Source organism: Myodes glareolus, chromosome 23 (assembly GCF_982192425.1).
Source record: "Myodes glareolus chromosome 23, mMyoGla1.1, whole genome shotgun sequence".
In the NCBI taxonomy this organism is placed as follows: Eukaryota; Metazoa; Chordata; class Mammalia; order Rodentia; family Cricetidae; genus Myodes; species Myodes glareolus.
Genome location: NC_142048.1, coordinates 3,257,118 through 3,272,319, shown reverse-complemented (window position 1 = coordinate 3,272,319; position 15,202 = coordinate 3,257,118). Strand labels below are relative to the sequence as shown.

The window sequence follows — 15,202 nt, the reverse complement described above, 5'->3', positions numbered from 1 at the left end:
TCCCCTGTACCCACCCAGACCCACTGAGATAGTCCTGGGAAATGCTCCTCGTGTCAGTGTGGAGGCTGGGGAGGAGGTTTGTCCCTGCCAGCTGAGCCACAGCCCCTCTGCTTTGACTTTTTTGTTTGAAAACTGGGTGAGGGGGTACAGCCAAGATATAGAAAGGCTGTGACGAGCAGATCCGGGGTCCTGCCCTGGCACAACGGGAGCGTCAGAACCTGTCCTTCCCTCTTTTGTCAAGGTTTCATGTAGCACAGGTTGGCCTCCAACTCTCTACGGGAGCCCGGCATGGCAGTTTGAATATGAATGGCCCCCACAGAATCATATATTATTTGAAAGGATTAGGATTAGGAGGTGTGGCCTTGTTGGAGGAAGTGTGTCACTGGGAGTGGGCCTTGAAATTTCAAAAGCCCATGAGAGGCCCAGAACCTCTCTTTCTCTCTGCCTGTGGATAGGATGTAGTTTTTAGTGCTTCAGGGCTCTGTATGCCGCCATGGTAACAACAGACTAGAAAGCTCAGAAACTGTAAGTCAGCCCCCAATTAAACACATCAGGAGTTGCTGTGGTCATGGTATCTCTTCACTAGAACACTAAGACACCAAGGACAGCCTTCAACTCCAGATTGCTCTGCCCAAGTGCTAGGGGACAAGCGGCTTAGTGTTCTATTGCTGTGAAGAGACACGATGGCCATGGCAACTTATAAAGGAAATATTTCATTGGGTGGCTTAAAATTCAGAGGTTCAGTCCATTATTGTCATGGTGGGATATGGTGGAGAGACATGGTGGAGGGGCATGGGGGAGGGACATGGGGAGGGACGTGGTGAAGGCTCGCCTTCTTCTTGAGATAGGATCTCTTGCTTGATCTGGGGCTTAGGGACTAGGCTAGACTGCCTGGGCAGCAATCCCAAGGGGCCTATCTGCCTGTATGTTCTTCCCAAGCACTGGGATTACAGGTGTGCACCACCAGCTCTGATGCGCACACAGCACTTTACTGGGCTCTCTCTAGCCCATAAACTTGTTTTGGGACAAGGTCTCATTTATTCTGCAGTCTTGGAATTCTATAAATAGACTAGCCTGGCCTGCCTCTGCCTCCTGAGTGCTGGGATTAAAGATGTGGGCACATCTTGCTGGGCATTTCCCTGAGGTCTCAGTATACTGGCTGCAGATATAGTCCTAGGGTTGGAAAGAGTGCTCCAGAGATGACTGAAGACTCGTGGGCTGGTGTAGCAGGTAAAGGTGCTTGCTGCAAAGTCTGAAGACTTGAGTTTGATCCCTGGGAGCCACATGTTGGAGGATAGTATTCCCCTGTTTTCCTCTGACCCCACACATACGATGTGCCATAAACACACAAACACATGGAGACACGTTGGGGGCTGCAGACCCTGGCCCCTTGACTTTTTTTGCCTGCCTCAGACCCTTTGCCTACTGGAGTAAACGGAGCAAAACAACTTGTTTACCTGTGCCTGAAGCTGCTCTGAGCATGAGACACTGATGGCAGGGGAGTGGGTTCTGGTGAGGCCTACAGCTGAAAGATTCCAAGAGCTGGGGCATAGCTATCAGTTAAGGATCTCTAAGCTTCCCTGGAGCACAATAAAGTTGGCATTCTTGTAACAAGGATGATCCATGTCCCTGTCTCTGTGTGTGTATGTGTTTAAATCTCTAGGCCCTTGCCTGAGACTCGCAAACCGACCGGTAGTGGCACGGGCACTACACACAGTGACTGATCTCTTCTTTCTGCCACAGAGGGGACAGGCAAAGCATTTGTAAAAACACATGAAAGAAGAAGTGTGGGGATGAAGGGTTTGAAGAATGAATAGAAGTTTGCCAAGTTAGAAAGTCCCGACCATGAGCTCAGTAGAATTACAGAAATAAGCTCAATTTTTAGAATGGATGTATGGAGCCAGTCTGATTGGCATGGGACTCTTAAGGTCAATTTTTGCCTGAAGTTGTTTATGTTCATGGCTAACAGTACGAGAACAGTCTCCTCTGGTATAGAAGAAAAGGGAGAAAAGGGGGTGGCAGGTAGCTTGACTCCTTGAGGCTGTTTAGACCCAAACACAGAGCCAATATCCAGACCCACCATCTCTGAGGCTCCAACTCCTCACAACCAGGTTGGTATGTCTGGCCTCCCTCTTGTAGGTGGGGTAGCCATGGATGGTAGGCCTGATAGACAAACAAGAAATTGGTGCAGGAGGCCAGAGCTAAGGGAATGAGATGAACATAGGGTGCTGAAGTCAGACCCACACACCTGGCATCAGCCCTGATCCTTTCCTGTGGAGGCTTGAACACACTCTGATTCGGCATTCAGTAGACTGAATCAGAAACAAAGCTAAACAAAACAAAATTACCAGATGAGGGGCATGGCAGTAGGCAGTTCAATAGTCAGTGAGGGTTTGAGGGTGTGTGGCCAGGTAGGCACATTTGCCCAACAAGCTGCTCCTGCAGGATGCTCCAGCTTCTATTCTCAGCAAGAAACACACAAACAAAAAATCAGAGCAGACATATACATTTGCTGAGAATACAGAATGGCTTCTTCTTAAAGGCATTCAGAATGCTCTGGAACGACAGGATTGTACAGCAGTGTATATATGACATATGCTACCAAGTTAATACTTGAATTAGGGGCTCATGTAGCCCAAGCTGACCTGGCACTCATCTGTAGTCCACAATGGTCTTGAACCTCCTGCCAGCACCTTCAGAGTGCTGCAATGACAGATGCGCTCAGGTAAAATAGCAAATTTCACATCTTCTCAATGTTTTGTTCCTTTATTTTTTGAGACAGGGTTTCTCTGTGTAGCCCTGGCTGTCCTGAACTCATTCTGTAGACCAGGTTGACCTCGAACTCACAGAGATCCACCTGCCTCTGCCTCCCGAGTGCTGGGATTAAAGGCGTGCACCACCACCGCCCGGCACAGCCCGGCTTTTTATTACACACACAAAATGTACGACCAGGGGCTGGAGAGAGTCCAGAGATTCGGAGTACTGGCTGCTCTTAGAGAAGACCAGAGCTCGGTTTCCAGAACCCCAACCACTTATAACTCAACACTAGGGAATGTGATCACTCCTCTGGCCTCTGTGGGCACATCTTCACACCGCCACAGACACTTGAAAAAGTTGGACTCAGATTGGATTTCTAGCTTATTCTCAAGTGTTCCCCCCCCCCCCCCGCCCTCCCAAAAATTATACACAAAGCTTTTGCTGCACTCTGTCCCCGGAAGCTCAGTGTGATCCATTTCCGGGACTGCCCCCATCCTTGGTTCCAGGCCCTTTTAAAACCACCGACCACTAGGGACCGAGTGTTCAACCCAGGAGTGTGTGTGTGTGGGTGTGTGGGTAGCTGAGAGTCAAACTTTTTCCACTTCTCTGGGGCGGGAGTATATTGATTAGAGAGGTGGCAGCTCTTGCAAAGGACCACGTCGCTCACAGCCACCTGTAACTGCAGCCCCAGGTGATCCTACGCCCTCTTCGGGGATCCTACGCCCTCTTCTGGTCTCCTTGAGCACTGCACCCCTCACACAAAGACTACGAATATATTTTTTAAAAAATTATATATATATATTTTTTGAGACAGGGTTTCTGTATAGCTTTGGAGCCTGTCCTGGAACTAGCTCTTGTAGACCAGGCAGGTCTTGAACTCATAGATCCGCCTGCCTCTGCCTCCCAAGTGCTGGGATTAAAGGCGTGTGCCATCATCGCCCGGCCTAAAAATATCTTTAAAAGACTCTCTCAGGTTGCTGTCACAGGAGTGGGAAGGAATTTCTGATAGCCACGATTATTTTTACCATAGGACTGTTCCTTTCACCTGCGGTACTGCAGATCCTCCTCCAAGGCCGGGCCCCAGTGTCTTATTCTCCCACACCCTTTTCCGTGGAGACGTTCTCTAAAGAAACCCTGCGGTTTCTAGTTTTCATTGTGGTTGGTCTCAGATGTAGGGTAGGAACCTGTGCGCTCCTAGAACACGTAGTGAGTGGAATGTCTGTAGGCCCGGGGGAAGTGGGCCTTTCCTTCGTCAGCACAGGAAGCAGCCTTTTGGTTTAATTCAGGCTTTTCCCTCAGTGGACCACAGCTGTTTCCCAAAGAAAAGCTAGCGGATGCAGCTTCCGCAGCATGTGCCAGCCAGCCATCTTCACTTCCTGTTTGTCTTCTTCCCTGGCACTCCCCTTCCGACAAGGTCCAGGCTGGGGAGTGAATGATAGGTCCATGTCCCAACCAGGGGACTTTGCTCCCCGGTGTGCAGGGTTTTAACAAGTATCTGGGGGAAGCTGGGTGTGGTGGTTCACGCCTCCGCGGGGATGGGGTTCAAGGTGTGCGCATACAGGAACTGCTAAAGTCAGGGGGTCTGGCGGATAGCACTTCCCTAGTGTGTGAGACACCCTGGATGTGTTGGTCGACCTTTCTCAATAGTATCCCAAGGATAAGTATTTCAGCCTCGTTTCTAGACTTAAGTGTTCACCAGTGTCAAGTCATATTAGCCAAGGGGCAAATCAGCAAATCCCACAATCCCACAGAACCACAGGAGGGCTCAACCTCCTTTGAGCTCCAAACACTGGAAAGGAACTTGTGTGAGATTTTCCTCCTCTCCACCGTATTTTTTTCCTTTGGTGGGGGAGGGGGACATGATATCAGTGTGTAGCCCAGGACTCAGACACTAAGATTGAAGGTGCGCAAAACCATGTCCCCTACTTCCATAGTTGGGATGTCACCAGAGCTAGACCTAAACGTCTGTCTTCATGTGATCATCTTGCCTCAGCCTATTCTTGTTTCTACAGCTGCAATACTGTCAAGTTCAATGGCTATCTGTGGTGCTACTAGCATAGCAAGTATCTGCTGACCTCCAGGCTGAACCCTACCCTAAACTTCTCCAGCTCATGGCTTCCCTTCCCCCAGCTTCTCATTCCTAAATAACCCTGCCCCATTTCACTCTTGGCCCCTCTGGGTCTCCTCTGCCCACTCTCATCTCCCTCTCCTCTCATGGTCCAATCCAGTCTGCTGGTCATAATTAGACTACTCTCTCCCCACTCTGGATTCTTCTCATACAATAAAAACCTTCTCTTTGACCATACTGGAGGGGTGATGTCCCTCCTCACTTTATACATCTGGTGCTGAATTTATAGAAATACAATGCTACTACTGGGGGGGGGGGATACACTCAATGTCACCCCTGCATTTGCAAGGCTGAGGCAAGAGGATCAGATTCCAGGCAGCCTGGGTTTAATAGAGCTGCGTTTTTCACACCAAACAAAGGCAGCAGGAGCTGTGTATGCAAGGAGAGTGAGCCCTGGCAAGGCAATTGGGATGCAGGTACCTGTACTCTACACACTTCAAGTTTAGAACCAGAACCCCTTTGGGTCAGGATGTAAACCATTATTGAGCTGGAAGCATGGCTGCCTGCTGTCACAATAAGATGAAAAAATATGCTCTAAAGGATTGAGCAACACAGCTATTCCTAGGTCTGTTTCCCTGACTGCAAATGCGGTGGACCGCTGGCAGGGCAGTGGACCCAAGATGGAAGAGAAGAGCAGCCCAGTCCTGGGTCACTCTGTAATGTTAGTCAGTCTCTCCACTGACCACCAGCAGTGTGGTCCCTGATACTCCACCCAGTATCAGGACAGATGCTGGTTCCTGGACCACAGAACAGTGGCATCAGTGTAGGACTGTCTGGACTATAGGAGGGAGCAAGTAGCTCCAGCTGACCTATTCCCTCCCCCAATGCCTCACTTCAGACAGTAGAGGGCTGTGAACTGGACACCAGGGAGGATGGTATAGAACTGGACACGAGGGAGGATGCCCTTGAACTGGAGGACTTTATTCTAAAGGCCTGGCAAGTGGGACCAAATGGATGGAGGCAAGCGGCATGTTTCTTGATAACCTGTGTGTGTACACGTGTACTTTTATTCTATGATGTGCACTCAGGAATAGAGCAGAAGCAGAGAGATCTTTGTGAGTTTAGTGCTGTTCTACACAGAGACTTCCAAGCCAGCAGAGCTGTGCAATGAAATCTGTCTCTAAAACCAAGAGTTTGGGGAGATGGAGCAGTGGTTAAGAGCACTGGCTGCTCTTCCAGAAGACCAGGATTCGATTCCCAGCAATCAATGGTTACTCAGTCATCTGGAACTATAGTTCAAGATCTGATGCCCTCTTCTGGTCTCCACAGGAACCAGGCAAGCACATGGCTCATACACACATGTAAGCAAAACATCCACACATAAAATTAAATATATATAAAAAAAAGCCTAAGTGGAAACAAGTGAGGACGAGTAGGACGGGTCAGGGAATAAAGGCACTTGCTGCTAAATGATACGACTTGAGTCTAACCTACAGGCTAGAAGGAAAGAACTGATTTCCCAGCCTTCACAAGAGGTGGTGGCATATGCAGCCATATTCACTCACCACACATATACACCAGCTTTTTTTTTTTTTAATTTTTGAGATAGGATTTCTCTGCCCTGGAACTTGCTTTGTTGACCAGGCTGGCCTTGAACTCAGATATCCACCTACCCCTGCCTCACAAGTGTTGGTATTAAAGGTGTGTGCCACCACCATCTGGCAACACACACCAATTTTTAATTAAGACCTTATGTGTATGGGTATTTTGCTTGCATGTATGTCTGTACAGTGCCTACTGAGGCCAGAAGAGGGTGTCAAGAGTCCCTGGAACTGGAGATGATGTGAGCCGCCATGTGGGTGCTGGGAATTGAATCCTGGTCTCTGAAAGAGCAGTCAGTGCTCTTGGCCACTGAGCCATCTCTTCAACTTCAATAAACACCATTAAAAAATATTTTCAAGTGACAACAAAATGGCTGTGAAAGTGACTCATACTTAATGAGCAAACTGTCTTAAACCTATTTTCCATGTAGCTGTGAATGCAGAGCATCCCTGGAAGGAGACAGGTCTCTGTTCTGCTTCACAAAGGCTAAGTATTGCTTTTTTTTTGGAGGGGTGGTGGAAGAGGTTTTGAGACAGGGTTTCTCTGTTGCTTTGGAGCCTGTCCTGGAACTAGCTCTTGTAGACCAGGCTGGCCTCGAACTTACAGAGATCTGCCTGCCTCTGCCTCCCGAGTGCTGGGATTAAAGGTGTGTGCTACCACCGCCCGGCAAGGCCAAGTATTCCTAAAGAAACACCTGGGAGCTGCTGGCTGTTTTATGTTGCTGGGGCTCATGTGCCTGTCATTTGACTTTGCGGATATGTGAGGAGGGGAGCTTCCTGCTCTATTCTGGCTTGTGTTGAATAGGGGGGTCTCTGTGTAGGGTCCAAGATTCCCAGGTCAAGGGACCCTCCTGCTTTAGTGCCCCAAGCAGATATGACCATACAAATGGCCAGAACACACAGCTTGCTATCTGGATTTTGTTTTCCATGTTTCAGTCTATTGCTTAGACACATCCTCAGCCTCCCAAGACTATGGAGGCTGAGCGACAGGAGCAATCTCCTGTATGAACACATTTCACTACTAAATAGCTCTACAATCAAAGTCTCCAGGTGTGCTGGACAGCTATGTCAATTTGACAAAAGCTGGGGTCATTTGAGAGGAAGGAACATCAATTAAGAAAACATTTTCGTGTTGTATGAAAAAAAAAAAAACATCTTCATAAGAGGGTGCAGGCAGGCCTATAAGGCATTTTCTTAGTGATCAATGGCGGAGGGCCCATCTCATTACCAAGGGTGGTGTCATCCCTGGCCTAATGGTCCTGGGTTCTGTGAGAAAGCAGGCTGAGCAAGCTGTAAGGAATAAGTCAGTAAGCAGCACCCTTCTATGCCCTCTAAATCCAGGTTCCTGCCTTGGGTGTAGGGGTTCCTGTCCTAATTTCCTCTGATGATGAACAGTGCTGTGGAAGTGGAAGTCTTCCTCCCCAGCTTGCTTTTTGGTCATGTTTCATCAGCAATAGAAATCTTAGATAAGTTGGCATCAGCAGCAGACATTGCTGTGACAGACCTGACCATGTTTTTGGGAGAACTGTGAGAGGACTTTGGAACTTGAAGCTGGAAAGGTCACTGAGACCATTTGTGGTGAGCCCACAAATATTATACACATTAAGGTCTATTGGACAAGCCACAGGAGTAAGGACACTCCACATGGAGTAACCCATTTTGCAGAGCTGTGGGAACACCTGTCTTTTGAATAAGTCACTGTCAATTCTGTAAAAATCTTGTGAAATCGTGGCATTTCTCCCTTCTATAGTCTTAAACCTGACTTTTCCTGTAGGGTAACAGGATACCTTCCCCACACAGTGAAGCCCTGGTGTGAAACTCAAGTCAAACCTTCATCCTCAAAGCCATAAAACTAGGGCCCCACAACTTTATTGACAGCACTTACTGATGAGAAGGGGCCCATGTCTGCTCTAGCAGCAGACTCAAGTAGCTGTGATCTATTGACCTTCGCTCTGACATAACAAGCTACTAATATTTTGTATCACCCTTCTCCTTAGTTTCAGTTAACATAAGATCATAGCCTAGGAGATCAGCTGTTTAGACAGAAAAAAGGCGTGAGTCACTAAAAACTAGCTTCAGAGAGAAAAATTCTCACCTGGGCACCCTGCTGGAGTCAAAAGCAAAGTCCCCAAAAGACACTCCCTTTAACTCAACCAGCTAGATGTTAATGCAAATCAACCCTTAGGTCATTATGGCTACCCAAGGCCCTTTGCAGGCACACACCCCGAGATATGAAGCCCTCTTTATCAGATCCTCTGGCTTCTGTGCCTCTGAAAATGCATGCTTCTCTTGTTACTGCCCATGGAATTGCTAACTTTTCTGTATGCCTATATAAGCTGAAAGCTTTGTGAAGAATGACCTCCATTTTTCTTCCCTTCTTTCCCAAGGAATAAACACGCTCCACCCCTCAGATCCCTCTCCCCAGCCAGTTTTCCCAGCCACAGCAAATCTTTCTGGACCCTGAGAGGTTTCATGGGCTTAACCCGAAAATAAACCTTTATAGCCACTGAGTATTGACAGCTCTGTGGACTGTTCTGTAGGAGCGTGGACTACAGGAACACTGAGAGCAGCCAGTGTGGTGGTGGCACAATCCCAGTACTCGGGAGGCAGAACAAGGAGGGTCTCTGAGAGTTCAAGGCCAGTTGGTCTACATAGTGAGTTTCAGGACAGTAAGGGCTACACAGTGAAACCATCTTGAAAAAAAAAAAAAAAGACTAACATTGTTGGGGTGAAATCTTCTGAGAAGTGTTACCCTATAGCACACTTAGGCTGTGTTCCAGAGGTGGCTGACGGTGGACCCATGCATTTGAACTTGATGTAAGACCCAGGTTGTACTGAAGACAAGGAAAGCAGCTGAGGTTTGGCACTGTGAAACCCTATGAGAGCTATTGATCAAGTGTAGCACAGTTACAAGAGAAGAGCCCAGCAGCTGTGGAGCGAAAGTCAGCTGAAGCCTAGATGAGTTGTGTGCTGCAGAGGGCAGAGTCGAAAAAGTGACCCAAGTCCTTCGGAGGAGCCCAGATCAAGAGTGGATCTCAGACACGGGACAAGGTGTTGTTCATAGTTGGAGTTCAGTTTTGCTTTGATTTTGATTGTGCCCTGGTTCTTCCCTATTGAAGAAAATATTAATTTTTATTTTACCAGAGAGTCTGCTGTTGAGACAGGGTTTCTCCATGTAGCCCTGGCTGTTCTGGAACTCACTTCTCCAGACCAGGCTGACCTCAAACTCAAGAGAGCCATCTGCCTCTGCCTGCGAGTACTGGGATTAATGGCATGTGCCACCACTGCTCAGTGTTTAATTTTTTCTTTTTATTCCTTTTTACTTATTTTGTCCATTGGTATTTTGCTTGCATGTTATGTCTGTATGAGGGTGTCACATCCCTAAAACTGGAGCTATGAGCTGCCCATGTGAGTACTGGGAACAGACCCAGGTTCCTCTACAGGAGCAGTCAAAGCTCTTAATCTCTGAGCCATCTCTCAGGCCCTCAGAGACTGGATTTTATAAGGGCCTGTAGAGTACAGTGGGCCTGGGGAGCAGCCATTGTCTGGCCTGGGGGAGATGTCATAAAGTCCAGGAGTAGTTTCATTGGTCCTGGACTGTCATCAAGCCTGAGGTGCCTGTTATTAGGGTGGAAGCACTCACCTCGAGGGCTGGAGACAACTAGGGACACTTGTTACTGAATCTCGGCTGACAGACTGCTGTCAGGGCTTAGAGATGTGTGCTGTCACGCCTGGGAATGTCTGTGAGGGCTGGTCCTGGAGACAACTGTCATCAGCGCTACAGAGGCCCTTTACCTGTCAGGCCTAGGTCTGCACTGTCACCTTTCATGTCCTCCTCACAGGACGTTTTTGTTCTGTGGCTCAGAATATCCTCCTGCCTGTCTCCCTAGTGCTGAGATTATAGACATAAGCCACTATTTCTAACTCATTTTCTGTTCTTCCACACAGTGTATGACATAACTCAGGCTGACCTCAGATGGTCAATGCCTCCCCGCAGGGGCCTCAGTGATTGCAGGGCGGGCCGGGCAGTGGGTCTGCTCCTCATTTATTCTGAGCATTTGACATGACATGACATCTTAGATCCTCACAAACACAACAACGTCCAAGTGTGACATCATCAGCGTTCTTTTGCGTTTTACCAGGGACCAGAACCAACCTTCACCAAGTACTTCCAGGAACAGGAGCATGCCAGAGCCACGGCAAGCCAGGCCAGCACAGCTTTTGGAATCCATGGCCCTTGTGGAAGTGACCCTGGAACTAGAATGACAGGAGAAACATTGTGACAGGGATAAGGCCACAAATATGTGCATCAGGTATCTTCCATAGCCCTGCCCTCAGAGCAGCCTGCCTGGAGAGCAAGGTGGCCTTAGGAGAGTGAGGACAGCATGGTGTATGTGAGGAGGGTCACGACAGCTCGCACAGACTGGTGTGAGGTACGTGCTCCCGCTCCCCACCAGCTGCCCTGTCCCCAGAAGAGAACCCAAGAATGACATTTCTCAGGTCGGGAGGTGGTCCCTGACAGTCTCAGTTCCAGGAGTGACAGGAGACTTGATATAAGGGCCATAATATACCCGCAATTCCTTAATCATCTTGAAAACCCAATGGATCAGCACAAAATGCAGATGCCTGGAGAGAAGTTGGAGAGATAAGCTGTGTGTGCTCCACTTGCAGAGCCCACCATGGGCCAGGGTCCTGCTCCAACCCACAGTCAATATGGAAGCTGTTAGAAAAGTGAAAGAAAAGACAAGAGGACGAAGCTGCAGCCTGGGGTCCCTGACCTGTTTTCTCCCACCCTATAGACTGGCTCACGGTCAGACTGTGATCCAGCTGCAGTGAAGCATCCTCATAGCTACAAAGACCTGTGAGTTGCCAAGACAAGAGAGCCAGGTGGGCCTGGGACTGCAGCAGCTACGAAGAAGGGGCACAGTGGGGCAACAGAAGCTGAGCATTATGACATAAGATCCTCCAGCTATGCTCAGTCCTGACACCAGATCAGTGGTGAGAGGCTAGACCCCAGCGAGAGCATCAGCACAGATCAGGGGTGGCAGACATGGGCAGTGCTGGGCACAAGGAGGGCTCTGAGACAGTCATTCATTGCAGCTGAGCAGTGCCTCATCCTTCCAGAGGCCCAGAAAGAATCTACGAAGACAGCACAGCAGTGTCTCAGCACTGCCTTACGGGAGCTGCACTAAGGCCAACAGTGCACAGGTTGGGGTTTTCCTCAGGATACACTCCCCAGGAACAGAGACAAGCATGTGCTGGGCATGTAAGCTGAATTCATCTGAGGCTAAGATTTTTTTGAGAAGTCTCCCAAGACAGGGTCCTGCTACACAGCGAGGCTAGACTTTAATTTGCCCTAATCCCCCTGCCTCAGCCTGCAGAACTCTCAGAGCTGAGACACCATTGCTCAAAAGCAAGAATCCACACAGCTCCCTCTCCATCAGAGCCCAGATAAGCTCTGGAGACAGAAGGCAGGGCTCTCTCTGGAAGGTAGGGCTGTGTGGAGAACTTGCAGGGGAGCCAGGCCCTGGGCACTAAGGCTGAGGAGCTACGTACAAAAGAAGAACAAGATGAAGGACAGAGTTAAAAGCTAGAAGGCAAGGGTGCCTGAGAGCAGTTGCTATAGTGTGCAGTGGCAAGGCCTGGTGGAACCTGACCCGGGGATGTGGAGCTGGCCGAGTACACACCGAGGCTTAGGCTGCAGGCGTCCGGGGCAGGGTACAGGAAGGGCAAGGCTGCTTCGAGGCTTATCTCTGTCGCCACTGGCTCTGATCTAGTCAGGAAGAGAATGGCTGTTCAGAACTGAGTTTGGAGCATTGTGGGAGAGAAGGTCAAGAACCAAGAATGAGGGCTGGCGACAGGGCTCAGTGGATAAAGGAGCTTGACGCCAAGCCTGAGGCCGAGTTCAATCCCAGGGTCCCACATGGTGGAAGGAGAACTGACTCACAAGTTGTCCTCTGCCCTCCACACAGGCACCTCAACACACCTGCTTCACATACACACACAGTAAATGTTTAAAAAGGGGGGGGGAGGAAGAGTGGGAAGGATGAGGCCTGTAGGCCTAAGGCCTTCACAAGAACAACATTGGAGGTCCACAGGAAGGAATATGTAGGCTGGGCAAGTCATTAATCATCAAGTCTGTACTGGCTGCTTGATCCTGCAAGGGACTGTCAATTTTTGAGAGAAACCTTGAGCAAGAACAGGCAAGGCCAAGGGTGGCCTGCTCCCATGATAGCATGCTCAAAGCCCAGCAGAGGCACTGGAGGTGAAATGGGAAGCCTGGGACCAGCAGGCAGCCCCTTTGTAGAGGGAAGTTTCCTCCTCTGCATGCCTGGACAGGAAGAGGGGCACAGGCAGGAAAAGCCCTTTGCCTCACTCAGACTCTTTCTGATGGTATCAGGTGCTGATCTGGGTGGGTCCTGGCACGCACCTATTTGCTGGCTCGCTTGTGTCTGTACATCTGCATCATGCGTTGGCGGAAGACGTCAAACGTGTCTTCTTTCTGCTCTGGCCCGTCAGCTCCCAGACCCTCTCCTTCTGAGAGAGTCCCCCTGCAGAGAAGAGGCAACAGTCAAGGGTGGGTGCACAGGGTCATGGGACACAGACACCTAGAAAGGAAACAGTCACAGGGCCGGGGCATCACTCAGTGACAAAGTGCTTGCCATGGATGGTAAGGCCCAGGGCTCTCTCCCTAGCATAGCAAAAATCAAACAAGGAAAAGACAAGTCACAAGCCACAGTGGAAAAGAAAAAGAAAAAACTAAAGCTACTAGCTCATGCGAACATGGCCTGGAACTCACAATCCCCTTCCTGCCTCAGCGTCCCTAGAGTTGGGGTCACAGATGAGTGCCAGGCCTGACTGGAGCCTTCCATGGGTTTGCAGCCTGACACAAGAAGATGCGTCATGCAGGGGTGTATTGGCACTGAGGAACATGCCCTCTGCTGGATATACAAACTAGAGTTGAGGATCTGTGTCCCCACCCTGGCAGCCTGTAATGGCTTCTATAAACACCTGTGCCATAACTACCAGAAATGCTGCTTAGATTCCAAGGCCATGAACATCAGGTCAAAAAGCTGTCCAGATCTACAGAGGAAGGAGTTGGCCACATCTGTGCACCCAAATGAGCAGCTAATTAAAAACAAACGACCCAGCTGTATGTACACTGTGGCTTAGCCCCAACACAAGGCACCCAAGGGTCCCCCCAGCCATGCCATACACGCTGACGGGCTCACGGATGCCCTTCCCAAGGGAGCCCAGGCCATGGCCTTCCTTCCAGCCCATCTTCTGCAGCATCTGGAAGCCCAGGTTCTTGTCTGTCAGTTTTTGCTGGGCAAACTCCAGGTCCTTGGGTTTCTGAAGAGAAAGAGGCACGGGTGGGTAGACCAGTCTGCTCTAGCATGCACTGAATCCCCAAATGCTGTCCTAACCCCAGATGCCTGGGATGGTGAGCCCCACTCACCTCCAGCTTCCCTGTAACATCCCTGGGGGTGGGACTTCTTGAGGCCAGATCCCTTACCCCAGGGTCAGAACTGGCACCTGGCAGTGGTGTGGCATGCAGCTGCCCTGTGCTGAGCCTGTGAGGGAAACCCTGTGAGGAGGGCAAGGCCCAGGCCAAAGGCTCAGCAGGAATGATTGAGCAAGAGACCCATGAGGATGAGTGGCCTCTCCAGTGAGTGGACCAATCACTGCTCTCCTGTGTACTGCATAGTTTATATTGTACGGCTGAATAGGGCATCTCCAGCCCAGCCTCCTGAAGGCAGGGACACAGGCATGTCCATGCCTGGCTGTTGTCTTGGGGATAGGGCTTGCTGTGATGCCTGGGCCAGCCTGGAACTCCTGTACATGAGTAACCATCCTGCCTCAAGCCGCCTGAACACCTGGGACACAGGGCATGCTCCACTCCCAGCTCTGCAAAGTGTCTGAAGGTTCATCACAAGCAGCACCAAGTGCACCAATCCGATCCTGCTCCTGCTGGGCTAGGGAGTGTCACTATGCAGTCACACACACCTTCTTTTTGGCTATGGGACGACCCCGAGGCCTGTCATAGGCGATTCGAACTGGTTCATGGACTGGAAGACAAAAAGAGAGAGCTGTTCACACTGAACATTTGCCCCATGTCCTTAGAGACAGAAAGAAATGCTGTCTGGTGAAGACACAGCCCACATCAGGCAGCTGCTGGATCCCTTCCCACCTCCAGCTCTCCAACATTCTATGTCTGCTAAGCTGGTTGCATATGGCTGTGATATAAGAGTGCTGGCCTGCACAGGATCTACTGCTTGGGCTATTTCATATGGCCACAGGAACTCTCTTGTTGCAGGCAAGTCACATCAGTACTGCATTCTTCTAGTTCCATCAAGAGGACACCAGAGGGCCAGTTTCAGGAATCCTAACTGTCAGTTGAGAACTCCAACTCAGGAGAGCACCAAGTGCTCATCATGGAAGTCACTGAAGACAATGCAGAGCTGTCTCACTAATGCTCAAGGCATAAGGCATCTGAGGTAAGATAGATGTACTTCTCAGCAAGAAGCATGGTTCAGCTCCCCTATGCACCAAGATACAGGACACAAGGGTCACAGCTGGGCTAATGGCCATCCACCACCAGTGCTAGGGACACATAAGGCACATCCAAGGACAGTAAGGTGACAGGGTTACACAGAGCCTGCAAGGTCCAATGGCTGAAGTCCTCCCACCTTCACTACAGGTATGGGAACCTTTGGGGACTCAGAAGCTAGGTGTGTCTCAAGGTGGGAAGGGGTGGGATGGACATCTAGCAGAG

General features: G+C 49.9%; 1 protein-coding gene across 9 annotated transcripts in view; it reads right to left on the bottom strand.

The window, feature by feature from the left end:
* Positions 1–10,454: 10,454 nt before the first annotated feature.
* Positions 10,455–15,202, bottom strand: part of Sugp2 (SURP and G-patch domain containing 2) — a 29,405-nt gene continuing 24,657 nt past the window's right edge. For 4 of the 9 annotated variants that reach the window (XM_048427349.3, XM_087901047.1, XM_048427347.3 and 1 more), the window contains 5 exons: positions 14,434–14,495; positions 13,643–13,779; positions 12,857–12,977; positions 12,114–12,199; positions 10,455–10,683 (listed from right to left, as the gene is read on the bottom strand). In XM_048427349.3, the coding sequence (XP_048283306.1) occupies positions 12,857–12,977; positions 13,643–13,779; positions 14,434–14,495 (320 nt within the window). In that variant the 3' untranslated portion in view covers positions 10,455–10,683; positions 12,114–12,199. Of the gene's footprint in view, positions 10,684–12,113; positions 12,200–12,856; positions 12,978–13,642; positions 13,780–13,885; positions 14,015–14,433; positions 14,496–15,202 lie in introns of those variants that run through there. The other 5 variants (XM_087901048.1, XM_085680499.2, XM_085680500.2 and 2 more) reach the window with 5 other exon arrangements.